Genomic DNA, 23,305 nt, shown 5'->3' with positions numbered 1-23,305 from the left:
AGATCCTAGAACTGAGCTATTCAAGGGAATAGCCCTTCAAGAGGTTTGATGCACTACCTTTAAGTTTCTTTGTAAGACAAAGTGAGAGAAAAAAAGAGTAGATTTGGACTGTTTGTTTTTGTAGCATTTTCTGGCATTCATATGTAATAAATTGACGTCCATCTTTTTGTCAGAGCAAGAAAGAGCATGTGTCACAGTTTGCTTCGATATCAGCTCAGCCCTTCCTAGTTTACATGGTTGACCAACTTAGATGTTTTGCCTTTTTTAGTAATTTGTGAAGCAGCAGTAAAAAGAAATGATGGATGTGCTGGCATTCATTCCACTCCATCCCTCCATCAATACAGCAAAGTAGAGGTCACTTAAAAAAACACCTGTTAAAGCAATAAACATTAAAAAATAACATGGCAAAGCAAAACATATCAATCAAAGCACAACTCTGTTTAATAATTTTCTGTGCTGGTCATAACAAGAGGAGACTGTATTTTTAGCAGTGAGGTTCCAAAAGCTCTGAGGCACTCTGGGGCACTGAGGAAGTAAAGCACAACACTGTTCTAATTGATAGGTAGGTAACTAGAAGCTGACTTTGAGTACTGATCCATGAGTGATTAAAAAAAATAAGAAACACCACCACATCAGAAACAGTAAACTCAAACCCCACCTTGCCACTCAGTGAAATTGCATACTCTAGTTGTTGATTTCAACCATGCTTGCTAAAGTTTATAGGGAAAGAGGTCAATATCATAAGTTACACGTGAAAAGTTACATGAAATATAATGAGGCAAAGGTGATGGTGGTGGGTGTCCGTTCAAAGTTTTAACAGGGTCCTTTTCAATAAAACAGTGACTCAGAACGTACTTAAGGAAGCTTAACCTTAATGGTGATGTCCTGTTATGTCTGTAAAAAGAAGTCTCAATTTTAAGGAGGCAGGTCTGAGTTTGTCATGAAACAGTCATGAAGGACTGTTTTGCTTCGGTGGGACGGCACAAGTTGAACTGTTCTGTTAAAGATAGGTTAAATACAGCAGCTGTACAGAGTTGTCATTTTGAAGGTATCTGCTGGTACCATTGCAAATAACAACAAGGATAAGGAGAACTTAGGTTTTCCATACCATTCAGTGCTAGGGCTGAATGCTTTCCCATGGCACCGGGATGAGAGTGGAGTTTGTTCTGTAAAGGTACCTTAGAATCATAGAATATGCTGAGTTGGAAGGGGTCCATCGGGGCCACCTTCTGCTTCATTCCTAGGGAGAGGAGTGATGAAATGATTATTGAAAAAATCTCTGGTATTTTAATGAAGCAGAGTAACTGAGACAGAATATAAGATTTAGGTGCTTTCTAAGGCAGACTATAACTTGTGGATATTTAAATATCATTGCCTTTTTTCGAAATATACATGGGAATATGAGTTTGCATATTAGAGCCTGCATGTGTGGATATATATATACACAATGGTATGTGTATATAGATAGACATACACATACATATGTGTTATTATTGTCTAACTCATTTTCCCATTGTAGATAAGCCTGAAAGGAACGAAATATTCTTAGCTTGGAGGTTTCTACATCTACCTTTCAAGGAACTATCACACAGAAACAGCATGGCTACATAAATCACTATAAATCAACACATATTTCAACAACACAAAGCTCTTAGCACAGAGCCACTTTAGAACACACTGCTCCATAGTTTGTTCACAGACCTCCCATGCCAGCAGCAGGGAAGTCAGACCGTTGTATTCAACATCTCATAGTAATCAGATGCAGAATAAAGAAATTGCCTTTCAAAGCTATAGTCTTCACTAGGCTTTTCAGAGCCAGTGATGTCTAGCATCCTTCTTTTCTCTTTTGCTTATTTTTCAGGCCTTTTTGGCTTCCAGCCTTCCAAGATGAGGTGTTAGTCTCCTGTTTCGCAAGCAGTCTTGAATTTCATTTTACGTTCTGGAACAGTAGTTTTAACATCATCAGAGGGACACTCTGCATATATAAGGGTCCACAAAAAGTAACAAATTAAAAAGCTCTTGTCATGGTGCTTGAATATCTAGTGACAGTAGAGGGTATAAAGGTCCAGTGAAAATTGAAGGAGTCTATAAATTGAAGAAAGGTTGAAAACCTCTGAAGAACTACCCAAATCCATGAACCTGAAGGTTCGTCTCCTTCATAGTGTACAGACTTCAAACTGGTCCCACAGAAGAGGCTGGAGTTTCTTGGTCTTTAGCTTTAGTAAGAGAACTTAGATTAGGGCAAAGCAAAAATAGGGTTTAGCATAGTTATGAATTATGCTTTGTGTGCAGCCTGTTTGTGTTAAGGATATCTCTACAGGACTGCAAGAATTAGAGACAAGCTGACCTGAATTAAAAAAAAAAAAAAAAAAAAAAAAAAGAAGTTGGGGAACACTGCCTTGCTCAGATTAGTCAGACAGTAGCCTCTGACCAAAGACAATCCACAGCTGTGCACTATATTGTGAAAAGTAGAATAGAACATTACTGCTTTAAAGGCTTTGAGCCAGATTCAAAAACTAATCTGCTACCCTCTCAGCCTAAGTGCATCTGTCGTCAGCTTTTCTTCCAATGGAGAGAGATGTCAGCACTCCCCATGACCAGACTGTAACACTGGTCTTGACTCTTCTGCTTTCTTTGACTGACAGTTTAACTTGTAGATGTATCCAGTTTTTGACTCTAGCCAAGCACCTTCTTTCTCACAGTACACTCTGTGCTCTGCTTGTGTGGAAGAAGAGTTTCTCTACACTACGGAGAGTAGGTTCACAGATTTGTGCGTTAGAAATGCACAAATGTGCACGTGTCTCAGGTTTATCTGAAGACCTTTTCTGTCCCAGCAATGATGTAGCTGCAGGATGTAGACCAGAGGGAATGGCACTGAATCCCTGCATAAGAGTCGATAGTGTGAGGTAAAGAGGAGATATGTGTTATGCCGTAGCAGTGAATAAAGTTATATATGCATATTATCTTGGTAAATAGTTTAATATCACAGTAAGAAAACCATCAAATTTCTGCTCTTGAGGTATCAGAAAAACTTTCTAATTGATTGCAACACGTTGCTTGTGGTTGAAGAAACAAGCATCCTGACTGTCCACAGTCCAGATGTGGGCCCAGTGACAAAAATAAAGCTGAAAGATAAACCAAGCAGGAGACAGAGAAAAAAATGGAGCATAAATATTTTCTCCCAGTTTTTTTTAAGCAGGGTTTCAGGTATCCACTACTTCATATCCTGAACTTCAGTAAGAAAGGTATGAAAGATCACTGGCACCATCTGTGGTACAGGGAAGCACATTTCAAGCAGTATTAAGAGTCTTTGGGGAGTGAGACACTGAAGGAAAATACTGAGATTCCATGAGGCCTGAAACATGTGAAAGTAAATAATATTCTGTCAATGCTTATGCCTGTCAAGTGGGTGTACATATCTGATTACTTTGGTTTTATTAATGAGGTAAACTATGTAATCAAAAATTTTTCTGATATGGTCCCATTTTCATTCTTCTTGGAAATATCACTTGAAAATTTAAAGCACTGCCAAGCAGAGTAAAGGAAGCCCTTTGGAAGTTGTGTGTTGTCAAGTATAGTGCTTTGGAAAGGCTGAAATAAATGTTATTAAAATGTAAAGCAGATGATAAGTTAAAGCAACTAGAGTTAAGGAGTCATTCTTGTTGATCTTTGGAATAATTTGTAGTTGAAACCAATTTTTTGAAACAGAACTAGGCTGGTTTCTGTGTTATTAGTGCAAAAACACCTCTCTGTTACAGTGGTTTGCTTTTTAATAGGATTTAACCATATTTGCCCAGCTTGTGCTTCTAGTTCAAAATAGTTCCACCTCAGGTTGGTCAGCTATTGTTGGCTTAATTTCAGGTGCTACCAGCATTCAATAGAAATGCTTCTTTAACCTTGTCTTTCAGTGAATCACATTTGTATCATAACAGATTTGTTTGTTAAATGAATTCAAAGACAGAAATAGGGGAGCCAGTATTGAAGGTGAGTCACTTTCCAGTCTGTACTGAACCATCTTTCTTTCTAAACTGTCCTGTTTTGATCTAAGGGAATATTTTCACCAGTAACTACAGCTCTATGGTGTGCATCAGTATGATCCCAGTTTTTGTGTCATTGAGTCTACTTGTTCCTTTTTAAACAAATAGCAAATCTCATGAGAAATTCCATAGCCCTTGCTTGTTTCAGCATTAGTTTTGATGTATTTGTTGATTCCTTTGGCTATGTGAGCAAGCAATACTGATTTGCACTTGTATCATCTTATACAAAGTAGTAAAGATGACAAGCAGTATTTTCCAAATGTCAATCACATACTTTCTATCTGTTTTTTTTTCCCCCCTAAGTACATTTACTAGTCTCTCTTGCATATTAGCTTTCCTCATAGTTGTTTGCCTTTTTGTCCTTCCTGCTCTTAAATCCCTCAGTTACACTAGGTTGATGGAAATTGTTTAAATGTACAACCCAAATTCTCCAGTGAGGTTTGGCTAACCAGCAAGTTATTCAAGTGGTTTTGTCTCCCGGGTATGTCTTCATCCTCTGCTTTTCCAGGTTGCTTGAATATCCTTGAACCCATAATTTGCCCTAATCTCCTCTAAGGCTTTGAAATAATAAAATACTTAAATAAAACTCTTTGGATAAATGCCCTTTAAAATATAGCTTTATCTGTGAACTATCATGCTCTCAAGGGAGTGGACTTTGTTCCTCAGATGATTAAGGGGATTTCTGTCCACTGTGTTACTGTGGTTTGTCCACCGCGATCAGGCATACCCATCTTAACTCCTGCAGCAGCTCAAAACAGAACAGATGAGGAAACTCTGGGAGAAAAACGCTACAGAGGCTAGACTGTTTCTGTCTGTGATTTTTTTTCTGCTGCCTAAGTTCAGTTGCCTGATCTACTGCATGATTTTCTGTGGGTCACAAAGCCGTCCTGCGCTTTTGAAAAATAATTCTCTGCTCAACAGGGATGTTGCTGAGGATAAATTAAGGGTGGCAAAGTGCCTAGCCATTACAGAGGGGTAGTCGTATACATGCAGAAAGGCTCTACTCAGATCCCGACTTCACAAAATAGAAAGAGGGAGATCACAGACTTGCCATCACCAAATCCACAGGAACTCCAAGGCAAAGCAGAGGACTGGATCCAGTTTTTTCTGTCAGGGGCCTCATGTGGTCCTTTTTTTGTTGAAAAGTCCTTTTTGTAGTCCTAGCTAGTCCTAAACCTGGAGTCCTGCAGATACCTCCCAGGCAGGAAAGGGAGGCTTGGACTATCTCACCAGGGCTCCCACATTGCAGCTCATAAGGGCACTCGTGCAGGCCCTGGAGACCAACATAATTTGTAGGTTGTTCAGGGTCACGAGTGCCTGTCTTTACTGTTGCTTATTGTGTGGGTAAAGGGAGATGACTTTAGTTTCCCTCCTTTCCCGCGCAGCTCAGCTAATTATTAATTTCTGTCAGCAAGAAGGATCTGCAAAATAATACCAAAATAGGGGGAAAAGGAGCATCTGTCCTTCACTTCTGGAACTCTGTAGCTAAATTCTATGAAGAAAGTGTGTAATTTGTGAGTAAATTGCTTCTGAAGCTAATTATTCTTAAAAATGAAAAGTTGTTCAAAAACATTGGGAAAAGGAAGCTTCCCATTTTATCTTAGTGTGCCATTAAAATATAAAAATTTTGGTAAAAATCCAACCATATGACTATTATTTTAAAGTGATACCGTTGAGATAATTTCTCCATTTTCAGACCTGCTTTCCAGAAAGACATCTGTATTTCCTCATGTTAAGTGATAGGAAATGGAAATAGACCACAACTTAAGTATGAAGATTATGGAGATTTATAACTATCATTATACATTTTTTGTGTAAAACAAAATTCAGGGAAACTATACATATCAAATTTAATTTTTTTGAGCCCAATTACTGCTCTTTGTCCTCTTTTTTTTTTTTCTTGAAATTTTACTCATACTTGGTTTAGTTTCTTATCTGAAGTTCAAAATTTTCTGTATCTAAGGTTTATCATGATGAAGTAGCACCCACGAAAACAGTGCTTCAGCTGGATGAAGCACTCATAGGCACCTTTTAATGCTCAAGAAAATTATTACCTCCTGGTAGCTATATGCCTTGCTCAATTTTGTGCTTGTTCAGAAAAAGCAAAAGGATAGAGAAATTCATCTGAGGACTTGCTTGAGTTCACCTTCTTCCTAATCACTGCTTTTCAAGAGCTCAGAAGATAAAGTACTATCTTTGCTGTTTTCTGTCTTTGTGTTTGGCTGGCACATAGTGGCATCAGAACCAATTAGTTCTGGCAGCCTGTTTCAGGATGAGGAGCTCCTGCTTTTCACGGTGCCAAGGATGATACCAAACTCACAAGCCTTACCTGCAGTCTTTGGGGTGGAGAAATGAACAGTTAGGCTGAGTTCAGTGTGGCTTTGAGGCAGAACTAGAAAGAGGAGCAATGAAATTCACAATAAGAATATTTATGTTAAAAATCTTACTTGAGTCTTAGACTTTTCAGCTCTTTATTGTAGAATAGTTAATACATATCTAATAAAGTAGACAAGCGTCCATTGCTGTTTCATTTTTGTTGTGAAAAATGTTTCTGCCATCACCATTTTTGTTGTTGTTTTGAGCTTAATAGTGATTGAAGGAGACTCAGAGACTTCCTAATTGAGATACTGCATTTCATGTATGTTATGGAAATGTTGCAGTCACTGCCATTTCAAAGCAGCAGCTGAACAATCCCAGATATGATGAATCAGCTAGTATTTGAATAGACTAAAAAGGCACAGCTTTCTTTTCAGTTTTGGGTAATATTTGTGTCTTCCCTGGGGAAGGAAATCACAGAACGATTTTCACATGGGAATAACATTCCTATAGCGTTATTTGTATATTTTTTTTTCCTAGTTTTTGAGAGTGGACCAAGATAAAGACAGAGAATGCAGCCTGGACTGTGCAGGTTCCCCTCAGAAATCACTCTGTGCATCTGATGGAAGAACTTTTCTGTCCCGGTGTGAATTTCAACGAGCAAAATGCAAAGACCCTCAACTGGAAATAGCCTACCGAGGCAATTGCAAAGGTGAGGAAGTAAAAGTTTCTCTTGACCATAATTAAAAATAATACACCCTAAAATTATTTTTGGAAATGTGTGATATTGAAGACTAGGAGTGTTGGACTTGAAGAGTTTTCTAAAACAAGTAGATTGAAATCCACCCTGTTATTTCCATAACAATATGCCATGTAAAGATAAATTAATCCTGAACTTTCATCAAAATTATGATGCCCACACCCATTTATACTATAGTAAGTCACTATTAAGGAAACTGAATGGTTAAGTCCTTGTTCTGAAGTACCATATTACTTGCAAGCTCAGAGAAATTCTTAAGATTGTTATCTTGCAAAGTTTTGTGCCTACTGCACTTTGGTATTTTGAGTTAGAGATGGTCAAATTAAGTCTTGCATATCCAAACTGCAGTCCTTCAGATGGGGGTGGTGGTGGAGTGGTTTGAATTTAAAAAAGGAGAAAAAAAAGCTCTGTAATGCATAGAGCCCACTCAGGCCATTGCTACGTTCCTATCATCCACTCTTTTACTTCTGATCTCTGTTTAGAGAAATTGTGTGACACACAAACGTACAAAATATCTGTCGTTAAATTGTTTCGCTTTTAGAGTAGCATGGTGCTACAGAATGCATTTCCTTGCTGAAGTGTAAGGTGATTCCTAACACAACGATCTTCTTTCTAAAATGCAATAATAGTAGTGATTATAAAGATTTACTTTCCCTTTCTCTCTGTCTAAAGAGAAGGCGCAGGGTGTGGAGGTAGGGGCTGAGGGGAAGAAAACCCCAGGGACCACACCAATTCAACCTGTAGGAGGCAATTTTCCACATCATCTCTCTCCATTAGCTCCAGAAAACCTCTGAAGCATCAAGACTGCTTCAAAGAGACATTCTGTCTCATCTTCTGCCTAGATGAAATAGTATCCTCATTCTTCAGCCCTTTCATAGTAAGCCATTGTATTACCTGATGGATCTATTTACTTTGGTGAACAAGGATAACATAATGAAGCTACCTGAGCCAAAGCTTTTATTACACTCATGAATGACAGAGAGAATTATCGTGAAGCTTGTATTTGTTCATTTTATATGTTAGAGCGTTATACATCTTTACGGAAATTAGTTCTGAGAGTTTTTCTCTATTGTTTTTTATACCGTATTGAAAATATCATCTGCAAGATTTTTTTTTCATGAAGATGTGGATTGATCTACTAAATTTGTCCTCAGTGATGCTGTCAAATTTTTCTGCAGTCAGTAACTGCAATTTGGAGAAGTGCTCCTTTGCTCTTTATTATTAATGGATAGAGTGATAGTACAATTGTAGAACTTGAATTAGACCATAGGCAGTGCATTGTTAATAGCAAATACTCATTGTGTTCTCCTCAATCACATATTTTTAATCTTACAATTAAATTAATACAAAAATCATCCTAATGTTTAAATATTTTTCCTTTGCATGGAAATAGACACATATTTGCCAATAATATAGTTGGTCAATACCAGCAAGAGACTGGTATTCTTTTAATTCTACATTTTCATAGTATTTCTTTTTCAGTCAAAGCAGTCTTAAATTTTGAAGTAACCAATATCTCCATTCCTACCTATGGCTGCAATCATCAGAAGTATTTCAAGCTGTAAAAACAAGTTTTAGTGAAGAGAAAGATGATTTGTTAGCCTTGCTGCAATTTGAGTTTTAGCATTACTAGAGCTACTTCTGATAGTCTCATCAAACATTCTGAAAGAGCTAAATCCTCAGATTCTAAGACCTCTTTTGAGCCAGTTGCTTTTGAGTGGTGAAATTTGTTGTTGCAGGTGATGCTTGATGAAAAAGCAGAAGGCTGCTTTAGTAGAGCTAACCAAAAAGTGATGATTTAATTTCAGAAAAACTTTCAAGGTTTCAGGATTTGCTTTCATTCCATGTTGGAATGAAAACAGATCAGAAGTGTTCATCTGTCCCCCTAAAAAAACAGACACCCACCCTAATTCTTATTAAAGCATTGGTTTTGAAGCAGATTTTGAGGTTGCTAATGCAGGAAAAAGGGAAAGAAACACATCTTTGCATACATAAGTTCTGAAGGGAGAAAAGAAATTATTTTGGTATAGGTCTTATAACTCTCAATCTGTGTCTGATATTCATCCAATATTGTTCAGAAAAGGCAATCTTAAATCTGTGTCTGTCTCCTCCTTTCTTCTTTTGAGGTAAAAATCTTTATTCAGCTCACAAAAATCTTCTCTGAAAATTAAATATTTCCAGATTCCATTTTAATTAGTTGCAAATATGGTGATGAGCTCTTTGTTTGGTTCAGTCTATTCAAAAGAAATCTAAAGACCTTGACAGTTTATGTTGACAATCTTTTGGAATAATTTTGAGTCCATCATTTCTTGTTTATATATACAGAACTGTGGTTTGTTTTTATATCTATAAGGAAGTTTGAACAGGCACCAGACGGATATCTGCTTTCTATGCTTCCTTTTTCCTTACAAAGTAAAATTTAGATTGATTCTTTCTTCTCTTTCTCACAAATGTTCTCAACATTTTTCTCAGCTATTCAATTTTGATCACTTAAACACTAAAATTACAAAGGGATAGTTTGCTTTATGTGTGCTTGTTTTCCCCTCTAATTCAAGTTTCATGCACAGTAAGAGTTCCCAGCCCAGGTAATTCTTCAGCATTGCAAAGGAAACAATTTTAATATCTTAGATCTTAAAAAATCACAATAAACTGGTAGTATTTAAACCATTTTTACCCCTTGCACTTCTGTTCTAGTTCTGGATGGCTATAGCAGAGATCAAAATAGTTTAAACAAACCTGAAAATGAATGAACTGTGAATCTTCCCTTCAGTTCTGAAAAACTCACCTTTGACAAAATAAGTACCAAAATAGACTATTCTGATAGTGCTTTTTTCTGAAGACATTTGTTTAGTAATTTTTTTTTTAACTCCACTTCCAGGCAATACTGGAATCCATTGCTAAGCTTGGAAATGCTATTAGAAGTTAAAATCTTATAAAATTTCTAGCTTGCTTTTGCATTTTCTAAGGTCTCAAGTAATCTGTGTACACTGTAGATGAACATCCACATTTTTGGATACTTTTCCAAAAAAAATCTTAACTCTGAATTTCTGGAGTTTTGCCACTTACTCGACACAGACGTTTACTGTGCAACAAGATTATGAATCTAAAAAATAAATGTATGCTGACAGCTGAGAAATACTGTTTGTGTTAGGGGGACTGTTAAAATATCACCTGTCATGGGGATCAACTACACGCACACACAAATGCTTCACAGTCCAAATGTGGACCAGCATGGCCAAGAAAACAAAACATACAAGAAGTGGAAAAGCAATATGATTGCTTTTAAACTGCTCACAAAAACACAGGCACTATGTCTAACAAATTAATTAAGCAAGGCAAGGACACACTATGAGCACCCACACGTAAGCTTCCTGTTGCACTTTGAGACCTCGCCGGGTAGCGCTTTCCCGAGGACTGTATCTATCTGGCTCAGGTAAAAGATGGGCCAAAGACTGTTACCAGCAGACAGCAAGCACAGAGGTACCTCCTTTTAGGGGCTTAGGACTGTTCAGCCTGAGAACTGAGCCTAGCTGCTCTTACTGGACTCTCCTGATGCGTGCCAGGGAGGATCTATTCCTATGACTAACACAAACTCAGGGGAGAGTTCTTTAGCACTCAGCCTTATTCCTACCACTACAGCCGGTGAGGATGGGACTGGAGAGTTCTGAATGTCACAAAAAGAAGGCTTTGTAATTTATGGAATGGAGCCTTTGATACTCTTTTTTAGTGCATGCAAAAAGTACAACTTGAAGTTTCTTTGTCTTGAAAATAGGACCAACCATGCAGAAGTATCATGTCTACAAAAAAACCCCAAATGATGTAGTTGGCCGGTATGAGTAGGAAGTGTTGCCCATCAATGCATTCTTCCATAGGGCCAGTAGCTACAGTTTTACATTTAGTGGGGATTTTACATGATTTGGAACATGGTATAGATTACTCCAAAAGGCGGTGCTTGTATTTAAACTGAAATGCACAAACATCAGCCAAAATTGTCTTCTCCAGCAGGCAGGGGAAAGGCACTGCTAAGTGAAGATCTACTTCTTTATTTTACAAAAGTAAGGCTGAATATCTGTCACAAATTTCTATAGATAAGACTACTTGGAACAAGTTGTTTTGTCCTTTTGACTGAGGATTTGTACATTCCACATAAAGAGTCTTGGGATTTTTTCCCCTGTTTTTCTTTGTTAACTGTTCAGAATGACTAAAATTTGCTTATATCACTATAGGAATTTTCTGTTGTCATGAAAATTTTACATCATCTATACAAAAGAAAAGGAGTGTTTCAGCTAATTTCTATAGACTTCTATCAGTTTCACCTATGTTAAATTGCTACACTGTTTATTTTCCCCTTCTGAACAAGGTTTTCTTCTGATGAACTTTGAAAATGTGAACTTGTATTTTTGTAATAGTTTTCAAATAACTTTAGGCTTTTCATTTAGTTTCTGTGACAGTAAATAACATGTATTAACTTTGATACATGAAATTATGATGCAGAGTAGAGGTGAGTGAGATTGCAGGATTTTGCAATGAAATGTACCTTTTTTTTTTGACATGACAACAAGCTTTATTCCTAACTGGGTTAGTGGAGGATTTTCTGTGGGACTAATGAAGTTTTTTAGATACCAGAAACTTTGAATAATTCTATTCCTGTGGGACAGGACAGCTTTTCTTCTCCCACCTCGGGAACTTTCAGTCCCAAGTGTAGAAAGTGTGCCAGCTGATTGCATAGTGTTCATTGTGAGCAATATCAGCAACAAGAGTGTCTAGTAGAGGGACCAAAGTGTTTCTCTCTAATGAACCGTCAAGTGCACAGTGACTCATGGCCAGCAGTAATTCAATCTGCAGGTTTTTCTAATGTTGAAGGGTGAATTGGAACAGATGGCACTGCAGATCAACTGGTGTAGTTTGAACTTTATGCATTTAAGCTCTTTATATGAATGTTTGCCAAAATTTAGGCAGTTTGTCAGGAGGAAGGAGAAGAGCATGTGTAATCTTGTGACTGAATTTTGGATGTCTGTGGCTACTGGGAATGTTTCGTCTGAACTAAAAAGGCTATATGTCCCATGGAGATGTCCCCCTTAGAGTTAGGTAAGAGCAGCTCCTGTTAGTTTAAAAAACATTTGCCTGAGTGTGGTCTGCAAGGTTTTTAAGATAATGCACTAAAAAATACCTTTTTTCTTGTTTTTTCTTCTATTTCTATTCTTGTATCTTAAATAACATTAAGAATACTTGTTTCAATTCTCAATTTATTTTTAAGTGAATGTACCAGGCTCATGACTGGGACACTGGACAGTAATATTCTGAATGTATTAAGCAACCATCTCAGTAATAATATTTGATATTCTGCCATTGTGATCACTGGACAAACAAATTCATACGTACAGTCCTGCCAGCATACCTCTGCCCTAACACAGAGTTCTTGAAACATCCCAGTTGAGGTACTTGGATTTTGTGGCTTTTCTACTAGTGCTTCACTAAAGTAAGACTTCTTTAATGGTTGGAGGTTTGATAAAAATTATTGATCATTATAAAGTTTCAACTGCCAACTCGCATCACATTTCCTCACTTCACTTTTTCAGGCTTATTTTCTCACTGTAGACACTGTGTTTAGTATGTAGGATGACTGCAAGTTTCCTGACTGTGATGCTGGCAATTCTGAGAGAAACGCTTGTCAGCTCCAACATCATTTTGAGTCTTCATTTAAATTATGTATCAAGCTGCATACATATCAACCCACTGTAGTGAAAGTGTTGAGAAACAAAATATTCCACATCTCAGTGAATAAAGTTAAAATTTATGTTGTCTCTGAAAGCAAGTGGAATTGGCTTCTGATTATACTTTCTAGTAAGTATTTAATGGAGGTGAATAGAGTTTTAAGTACATTTGGAATATTTTTTGTGGAATATCCTTTGCTCTTTTAAGTGTGTCTAGTGGTACTTGGAACACAGTACAGGTAACACTGAAATAGTATCCACAGTTTTCTGCAGGTGGAATTTATACCTTTTTAAAATACTAGCTTTTTCTTGATAGTATTTCACTGAGCACAATTTATTGAAACCAGACTGCACAGAAGTAAGACATATAAGAACATTCGTAGGTATAAAAAAATATACCTTGTTAGAATCAAATATGCACTACTGCAATTGTAAGAAAGTAATCTTTTTGTTTTGTTTTGTGGAGTTTTCATTCCTACTCATGTATTTTCCATTTAAGTTTTAATATAAATAATATAGACAATATAAAAAGGAACTTCTTAAAGAAGTGAAGTAGAAAGTGCTAAAACAATAATACTGCACTGAAGATTAGGAATCATCAACAGTTGCAAGCCTTCTCAGATTTTCAGTAAATGAATTAGTAAGCTGGCTCACATTAGACTTCTCTAAACTATTAGCAAATCTCTACTCTACTCAGAAAGTCTAGTGTAACCTTTGGAACATAAAAAATCAGAAAGCTGTAGCTTTAGTTTCTCGTGCAAGTATTTGATTCAGTTCTAGTCAGACTATCTCTTCAAATGTGACTGTCAGAAAAGGCAGAGAAATAGTGTGCCAAGAGGGAATCCAGTTCAGCATTCCTTATTTTATCTTAGAGCTTAGCTATCTAAATTGCTGTGTGGTTGCAAAATGTGAAAGAAAAAGAAAAAAAAAAAAAGAAAACAACGAAACCTCATACTGCCTGGCTCTGTTAGATGCCAATAGAGGAGAGTTTAGGCTAAGATTGCTCTGCTGTTTTGTTTGAATCCAGAAAGCAGCAATAAAAATAAATAGTGAAAGAGTTGGCCAACCCTTGTCACGAAGCAGCAAGTCTTTATTTTATGGCTCTGTCAGGCAAAACGTCTGTGCTGACATCCTTTCCAACCCAAGAGACTAATATCACTGCATCTTTAAAACTGATACTTTCACCATGTATCTATCACTAGAGGCTACAGCTATTTATCTGCTTTGTTGTTACACATGATCAGTTTTTTGGAATATACATTGACATAGGTCAAATATAATGGGAAATTATCATGTTGTGAGTAGTATATACCATATAAACCAAATGATGTCTTCTGCTCTGACTTAAAGTTTTTTGTGCTAAATTAACTACAAATTAATACCATTTGACTTTTGCTATATCACTGAAACTTAGCAAAAGGGTATAGCAGTGGGAAAGAAGCACAGAAGTAGAAATAAATTCTGGTTAATTGTTAGGACAATTCAGTAAAGTGCTCAGATGCACAGCTAGCTTTAAACAGTTTGTTGCACTTCATGTTTCAAAGTTTAAGAACAGCTAAGTGTATATAGGTATTCTGGTGTAATCAAGGTGCAACAAGGAAAACCTACAGAGACATAAGGAGAAATTTTTGAATTATTTCTGTCTATACGAGGTCTGCTTGTTCACATCAATGTGACTTTAGAAAAACCTTTTCTTTAGTGTAAGAACATCTGAGTGTAGAAAGCTCTCAAGGGAACTTTTTCTTCAAATGAATAAGTTAACCAGTTTATATGTAGTTTTTACACAGTAGCAAACATCTCTGATCTTTTCAGAAGAATACTTCATCTATAATAAAATAATAAACTGCAAAGTGCATTTTGTGCATAAATACATAACAAGGTCATGTCACACACTTTGCTCTTTGAAAGCAAACAAAGTTTGCTTCATGAATTGAGACTGAGAAAGGTACTTTTATTCTTACTGAAATATATAGCAAACCAAGAAATACCAGATGAACTAAATCGAAACTCTTGCAGGAGATTTATCTACTCTTTTGGCAAGCTGTTTATTTTTCCGTGAGAGAATCTGGGTCAGATCTCCCTGTAGAGCCCCAAAATTGTTGTAAATTCAGTAGTATTGAATGTCACTTTAGAGATGGTGTTTACACCCTTGATGAGTTTGTGTCATTGTTTTAAAGATAAACTTCTACTTTGCAGTAATAAACTTCTCTCTGTGTGATATATTATTCAAGGATTAGCCAGTAGAGTTGAAGTTGATGGATGTTTTGTCCCCGAAGCTCAGTGTTTTTGGTGCTGTACTGTTGGAAATAAAGCATAAAATGAGATTGGTTCCAAGTCATCCTGGTGCTATTTGTGAGGTTAATTCTGTTTCCAAAATTTCCTGTTGACTTCAGTGCTATCTCAGGAAGATTCTTCAGTAATGTACCAGCAGTCACTTCTCTTCACAGGTGAAAGTCTTCCCTGCTGCATATAGAATCTTAGCATAAAATCAAGATGGCTTTATATTTTGCTTGTGCTTTCTATTCTGTGATCTCCCATGGAATCCAGAATTGTCACTAGGGTAATTCAGAAAGACCTGCCCAAAAATAGCTGTAACTCTGTACTCTCCTCAGCTCTGTGTATTTCTGTCCGTTCCCATACAACTAGTTTTGTCTTCAGTTATAACCCCAAGATGAATTTGTTTTATCAAACTTCTGGCTGCCTTAGAAGTCCTGATGCTAAGCCACCAGGGGGATACAATCAAGACATTAATCAAAACACTGTTCTTAAATGCATTGAGATTTGAACCAACCAGGTCTGACGGCTAATACTATCCCAGAGAGCTGATTTAAGGTAAATTTCTTACTCAATTTCTATGCCATGAGAGTTTGTTTGGTTTTCTTTTCTGTGTGTGTGTGTTTTTGTTTGTTTGTTTGTGGGTTTTTCTTTTTTTTTTTTTTTTCATTCCCCACAAGGTTCTTCGATGTAAAAATCCATTTACCTGGAGTTGAGAGGATGAAGTCTTTCTCTATATAAAATGGCTAAATTTCCAAATTACAGCTGGATATACATATCTTCAAAATTAGTTCTTCACACTGTATGACTATAAGCAAATAAGGCCTCATTTCATCCAGCTTTTAACAGGTCTTAGAACTTAATAGTCTTTTCACCAGATCATGGACCATAGTCCAGCTTGAGCCTGCTAGCTCCCTTATTTAATACTTTAGTTAGGGAGGGAAATAAAGTGGGAATTTTAGTAAGAAACCAGTAACAGTTTCAAGCCCCTTATTTTTCCATTAGACAGTTCCAAAGATTTAAACAAAAACAGATTTTTAAAAAAACACACTTGTAGCATTGCACAGTGCTTGTCAACCTTCCAACACCTTGTAGCCTTGGAGTTCTCTCTACTCACAGGTTTTTAACAGAGGGACACTGCTCACCTCAAAAGAGTTTAGCCTGCTTTGGTCAGGGTCCATGTTGAAAAATCAAAATCTGTGGGTTGATTAATCAGCACAGAGGTGCCAGGTAAGTGTCAGTCTTCATTTTAAAATAATTAGAATGATTAAATAATCTGATAATAGATAAATATAATGATATTTATATTTATATATAATGATAAAATAATCTGAATTATTCCTGTTCTAGATAAAGAGCAAAGTTGAATTTGTATAGTAGAAAGTTTACTGGTATCCCCTTAGATGTGTATATATATATATATATATATATATATATATATATGCGTGTGTGTGTGTTTATTTATTTATTTATGTAATCCCCATTCTGACAAACCATATAAGCCTAGACTCATCCTACTAATTTGAGATTCATGTGAGTCATCTTCATTAGTTAGACTACTGCAAGGTGCACAGAGCGGCCTGTAGACAAGAATTGTCGTGCACTTAATTAAGTGCACAATTGGGTGCACTTAAACGACTTTGCACAACAAGTCCCAAATTTGGCTTTGCTGAATGACCATGAGCAATGACCACGTGAAAGGTTTGTTTCCCTATGGATTATGATCTTGCCCGTGAGTTAAGTGTGTTAGGGGTTACAAGATTTCCCTACAGCTATCTCTTTTCTGGTGTTTTGATGTGAGCTTATGTTTCAGCTTTTCTCCCGGTCATGTCATGGATTTATTTTCTCATCCTTTTTCAGCAGTTATTTATATAAATGTCTAGTCCTTAAATATCTTGAATTCTTTTTCTTTGGAAAAATTATTTATAATTACACAGTAGATTTTGAAGATATTGCAACCAGGACACAGAGGCAGATGCTCAGATGGTGTAATCTTACAGATATGTTATAAAAAATATTATAACTTCTTTTTTTTTCAGTGATTTATTTTATTTGGAAGGGATTTAGCTCTTTTGAATTAATAATTTAATTGGTCATTAATATTCTGAGGTTTGGACCTCATTTCTGTGTCATAGTTATTCTCCTGTGGTAGTATCTTGGTAAAATAAAAAACGGAACTGGAAATATTTTTTGACTTTTTACAGTTTCAGATGCTTAACCTGATAAGAGATTTTCCTCATGGTTTTATTTTGGGCATATTGAAGCATAGTAATGCCCAACAGCTTTAAAATGTTTCCATGGTTATAAAATACAAAGTAAGACTTCAGATGTGAATTTTATATTCCAATAAATTTGGTAATTGTTGATTTTAAAGCATATTAGATCATCCACGAATAGGAGGCCTTTAGAGCATCGGGCTGTTTAGGAACAAGTTTGTGGACAGTTTTGGAGAACTTCTCTTTCTCCTTGGCATGTTTTCATGATAATTCAAATATTGCAGATAATTTACAACCCTGTTGGTACTATACCAGAGACCTTATGTGACGGAATTTATATCACTTTTCCTTTTAGGCATTTAAACCACATGTCATTCTAGAAAAACGAGTACAGAGGTCCAACAAAGGAGTGATTTATTTTCAGTTAAAATACTAGCTACATTAAAACCACATGTTATTAAGTACTGTATAACCAAACCATGCTCAGAAGAAGGCTTACGACACCAAAGCTTGCATAAAATGTTTCTTTCTTTTTACCCAAAAAACTTTGGCAGTGAACACATTAACAGACTTTACCTGAGCTACACAGAACATTGGATGTACTTATCCCTTGATGAAACAAACTATTAAAGTACCAGAGTACAAATTAATTCAGTTCCTTATTATTTTTCTTTCTCATGTTTCTGGGTGGTTGAGCTTTTCTGATCATTTTAGATATCATTGCATCTCTGTGAGCATCCCTCCTGAAACAACATTTCATACAATTACGGTTGGTAAAACTGAAATATATCTTTTCAGGTTTTCAAAATGAAACAGTTTGTATTTTGGGCATATTACCAACATGGACCCTCCTAATGCTCCTGTGAGAAGAGTAAAGTAATGCACAGAAGTACCACACATGAATACGAGACCAGGAGGGAATTATGAAGATTAGAATTAAGGGGCCCTAATTTTGTTTCCAGAATGTATATGCCGAGGACCAGTTTCTGTCCTCATTATGCTATGCTTCCATATCAGATTTCCTATGACTTGAAGGGATTTTTTAATGCTAATATTATCAGGTGAGTTGTAAAATGCTAGTGGAGATGACCAATGAAGGATTTATCCTGTAAAAAGAATCTCTGCCATTCCAACAAGTTTCCGTGCTGGTTCTGTAATGTATGTCTGGATCATACCAGCACAGAGAGGATGTTTGAGGGACAGGAATTTAGCTGGGTCACCTGTGTGCTCCTGGGAATGCCAAAACCCTGTCAAGTGTTGTTGCCTCACTGTTCAGTTTCTGTTCAATGTGCATCTTGCATGGACTAAAAAGTCTGTCCCTGTTCTTTCAAAGAACTTCACAGACATTAACAAATCACCCAGTACTCCTGTCTCACAGGTATGCACTGAACAGTTTCTGTCAAACAGTATTTAAACAAAACAAGGATCAGAAGCAGCAAATTTCTCTGCTTGTATGTTTGAGATCATTTTACTTTGGATGCTAAAGTCACATCTTGAAATCATTAATACTACCTTAAACTCACTTAGTATTCTCATTTTTACTGAAATTGCTTAGCTCATGCAAATTCTGCATCAGCAGTTCTGATTATGCATCAGCAACATGCTAAAATTGTGTAGTGTCTTTAAACACAAAAAAGGTACAACAGCTTATATTATGTGTCTTTTTTCATCCCTTGGCTGCCTAATTGAAATAAAGTACATGTAGCAGACAATATAATTTATTAGACAATAGAAACTCCACTGAATTAAAGCTAACTGGTTTGCTAACTTGTCTTGGATGGAGACCAGTACCAGGTAATAAAGGAGATGGTGCAAGAAACCACTCAGTGGACAAAAAAGGACTATGTGGTAGACTTGGCTTGCACCATGTTTAAATCATAAATTGTTACATTAAATTTTAGCATATTATAAATTAGTCATGTCCAAAATTATTATTGAATCATCTTCCCAATAAGTCCCTGTGCTGCACAATATAATTTATTTTTTTTAAACAAGCCTGATATGGATATCTGTAGTCACAGCTGAGGTTGCTGCCTGACTGCAGTAAGCAATGTGTGAATTCTCAGTAGGAAGTACAAGGAAGCTATGCTCTTGCTGCCTCCTTTGCCTTTCCTGAAGCACCAGAAAGCTGGTGCTGCCATCAGTTGTGAAAGAATATTGTGCAGTGGGTGTAATGCAGCAGCTACTGCTGTGAGAAATTGAAAGGAAAACCCTGTTCGGGCTTCTGCTCTTTGGCAGCATTTGGAACTGAAAGGTTATATCACTAGGCGTCTCTTCATTTTGTTTCCCAGTTGTGTATTGTTGTCCAGAAATTATCGTCCTTCACTGGTTTTCTTCCCTAAAAATAATGCAAGTGATCCTACATTTTCACTGATTAAAATTCTGTTTCTCTTTACACAAATGTCTGAACCGTCTTCCTTTTTCAGAATAGAGATGTTCACCCACCTTTTCTTCATATTGCATCATTCAACTGACTTGTCTTTTTCCTTTCTCTAGATGTTTCCAGGTGTGTGGCTGAGAGGAAGTATACCCAGGAACAAGCTCGCAAAGAATTCCAGCAAGTGTTTATCCCAGAATGCAATGATGATGGCACATACAGTCAGGTTGAAATTTTTTCATTCAGTATCTCGCATGGCAGTAAAGTCAGAATATGTGCGTTTGAAAAGGGTAAAGAGGAGACAAATGCAATGAAGAGAAATGTAATTTCAAAGTTAAATGTAATTTGTGCTAACACTGACATCAGAAAGTTGAAGGAAAATCCACGTTATGTGCAGAGTCCTTGTTCTTTTTTTCAGAGTTGGCCAGCAAAAGAGCCAAACATTACTATTGTTTGTGTAATACTCTCCCTGTTTCTTCTAGGATGAGGCAGCTGAGTCATTCTTGCAGCCCCCTGAATACTCATTAGATGGGAAAATGCTTGGAATTTCTGATCTGTTCCTGATTTGAGCCAGAAATCTTGCGACCAGAGTCCATGTCTTAGTGCTAAAGCATGAATCATACAGGATTCTTCCCTATTCTCAGCTGAATTTCTCTCCAAGCATATGTTCTGAGACTAATTTACTTAGCTTAGATCATGGAATTCAGAAGGGACACAGTTAGAAGCTTAGCCTGTGATACATATTCCAGTTAAAATCACCTTCTGCTACCTCTGTACTGCATTTTGGTTGTGGATTTGTGCATGAGACACAGTGAGGGAAGTGATGTTGGCCATTAGGAAATATAATGCAATTGATTTCTAAGCGGAATTCCAAGAGTTTCCTTTCTGACAGCTTGGGATATGAATAATGCTGGCAGAAGCACTCTGTCGTGCTCCTTCAGTGGGTGGAACAATATGTTCTTTATGTGGAAAAAACCTCAAGATTGTTTGCTTCAGGAACAGTTTATGTGTCCCTTGAGGAACTTCTTAGTGAAGTTTTTATAACACCTGCATCTCAGTCATTTAAGATAGGCTGTAAACAATCACATATTTCAATAGTTTTCTCTTTCATTTGATTCTGAAGGACCTACCACACTTTGCTTGAAATATGCTGTATGCTAAAAAAGTTATATGTAGGACTGAGATTAGGTCCAAATTGGTTTCCTCTTCTAGGTCTTGTCAATATAGTTTGCTGGATTAGTCTTTTGTACTCACATGTATGAATGCTCTGGGATAACAGGCATATGTCTGACGAGCTGTACATGGTTCATGTTGTTTCTGACAGGTTCAGTGCCATAGTTACACTGGATACTGCTGGTGTGTCACTCCCAATGGTCGTCCTATCAGTGGTACTGCTGTGGCCCACAAAACTCCCCGCTGCCCAGGTAAATCTTGTTTGGCTGGCCAGGATATGACAGTGTGTCATGAATAACAGAGTTTATCTGTAGCATCTTACTAGACTTAAGGAAAAGGATTCTTCACTGGAAGAGTGGTTAAGCACAGAAACAGGTGCTGGTGGATGGCCCATCCTTAGTGGCAAAATTCAACTGGATGAGGTTCTGAGAAAGTTCTTTCACTGACATCTCTGAAAAAAGGGTTATCCTGATGCTGAAAGTTCAATAAATAGGTTTTTTTCATATAGTTCATAACGCATGCCACTATTTTTGGCTCAAAATGTTGTTGAGTTTCTATAATTTCACTCTTTCTATTTGTATCTGATATTATTGAGGAGAAGCTGCAGTAGTGTAGTTCCAGTGTAATTAGTAGATTAATATAAGAATTATTCTATCTCTACAGAAACCTAACCCTAGTTGCTTTCAAAGGTCTATTCATGTGCCTGGCAAATAAACTGCCAGAATGCTTTAGCTCATTTTCTGGGGGATGGGAAAGGAAGTTATTTTTACAGAAATGTTTAGGTAAAGGTCATAGTAGCACTCAAATTGAATTTAGTAGCTCAGAGATAAATAAACTGCTCCGGGGCCCAGGTGAGTATGCAGACTCTGATTTTGCTCCATGGAAGATTGTGGGTAATTTTTCAGTTGTTATGAGACCCTGTGGGACTATCTCTGCACATTTCCTCCCCTTCTTGTATCAGTGTTCTCATGTTTTATTGTTCACCACATCTCCTTTGTCCCTCAGGAAAGAAGTCCAGCTACAGCGGAGTTTGGAAGTAAGGCTTGAAATGCTAGGGGATTTTGCAGTGGTATTGGCTAAGAAATTTGCTAAGAAATTGGCTAAGTTTTGAGAGATCTGGAAAAACCTTCTCATTCAGCAGAGAAGACAGCTGCAGATTTTCTCAGAAAGAACCTTATTGTGGCATAATAAGGCAAAACTTTGTTCTTATATTGAAGAATGAAAGTCTGATGCACAATTGCACCCTTCTCCCATTTCCCACTATATATTCAAAATTGCCATCTGTTTAGGATAAACAGATGTTTTGGGTTTTTTTCCTTTAAGACTGTTGATGCTTTCCAGATCACCATTGATTCCCATTCCTGTATTTAGTACGGCTATGCCGCAGGAATTACAATCAAAACTTCAGTGGCTCAACTGAAGTTAAATAGATGTACTCCTGTTTTAACTAGTATTTTGGGAATGCCATTTCTTCTAATACTGTTGTCCATTTCTAGGCTTGATGAAGGAACTGCCTTGCTATTTTTGATGTTGCAGGCATTTTCACATGCTTCCATGTATTCTGTAGGCTTGATGTTACAGTTAGTTCAAAAACACTTATGCAAAATTTTTTATTTACATGCGCCATACCTTTTTCTCCTGGGATCACTTTTTACCACCTCTACCCTTAAGAGGAGAATGTGTACAGACATTCAAGATGTTTTTGTAATTATTTTCTCATAGGTAATGTGCTACCATAGAATGTGGGAAAATTCCTTGTTTTAATGAAAATGTGCAGTTAATTTTCTGTTCTAGGTTACTTCTTCAAATACACATCCAATCAACTGTGCTATTCTAAATTATGGGATAATTTCTTGCCTTTTATTTTACCCCAGTGGAACTACCTTTGATTTTGGTGAATACCCAGAAATAAGAAAGAAGAGCATGGCAGCCTGTAAGAATTTGGATTTTAATAGAGGAAATATGAAGCAGAATTTAGGTTGGGCAGTTAGGACTTTGGTTTACTGGTTCCATCTCCTATCCATGCTTCACATTTACAGTGTGATACCAGATATGTGAAGCAGCCTCTACATTTCTCTAACTGGTAGTATTGGTTAGCTGCATAATTTGATGCTTTCTAAAGTTTTCTCCACTCTGAAAAGTATCATATGTGTATTTTTTATGTATCAACAATAGCTGTATGAGCCATTTTTTGCTCAGTGGTTTGTTCTGGTTGCTCTCATTTAAACTGTCTTTTCTGCTAGAGACAAAAGATCTGGAAAGGTGAAAGTCATAAGCAGCATTTAAAAATGCAGGACTCTCCAGCTGTTTTATGTGAATCTTTGTTTTAATTACATATTTTCCTGAAAGAGGCTGTTCTTCTATACTTTCCAGTTTTTCCCACACCAACACTTGGTACTGCTAAGACACTCATGATAAATCCCAGAATGCCATTCTAC

At 36.8% G+C, this 23,305-nt stretch overlaps 1 protein-coding gene across 5 annotated transcripts in view; it reads left to right on the top strand.

Annotated features, from left to right (window-relative positions):
- The window catches only part of SMOC2 (SPARC related modular calcium binding 2), a 138,322-nt gene that overhangs the window by 36,553 nt on the left and 78,464 nt on the right, over positions 1-23,305 (top strand). For all 5 annotated transcript variants that reach the window (XM_050316000.1, XM_050315999.1, XM_050315998.1 and 2 more), the window contains exons 2-4: positions 6,894-7,065; positions 19,814-19,920; positions 21,019-21,118. In XM_050316000.1, coding sequence (XP_050171957.1) covers positions 6,894-7,065; positions 19,814-19,920; positions 21,019-21,118 — 379 coding nt within the window. The remainder of the gene's footprint in view (positions 1-6,893; positions 7,066-19,813; positions 19,921-21,018; positions 21,119-23,305) is intronic.

This window comes from Myiozetetes cayanensis, unplaced genomic scaffold (assembly GCF_022539395.1).
Source record: "Myiozetetes cayanensis isolate MyiCay16 unplaced genomic scaffold, myiCay2020 scf2-11, whole genome shotgun sequence".
NCBI lineage: Eukaryota > Metazoa > Chordata > Aves > Passeriformes > Tyrannidae > Myiozetetes > Myiozetetes cayanensis.
The sequence above is the reverse complement of the archived record's forward strand: the minus strand, read 5'-3'. Positions and strand labels throughout refer to the sequence as shown.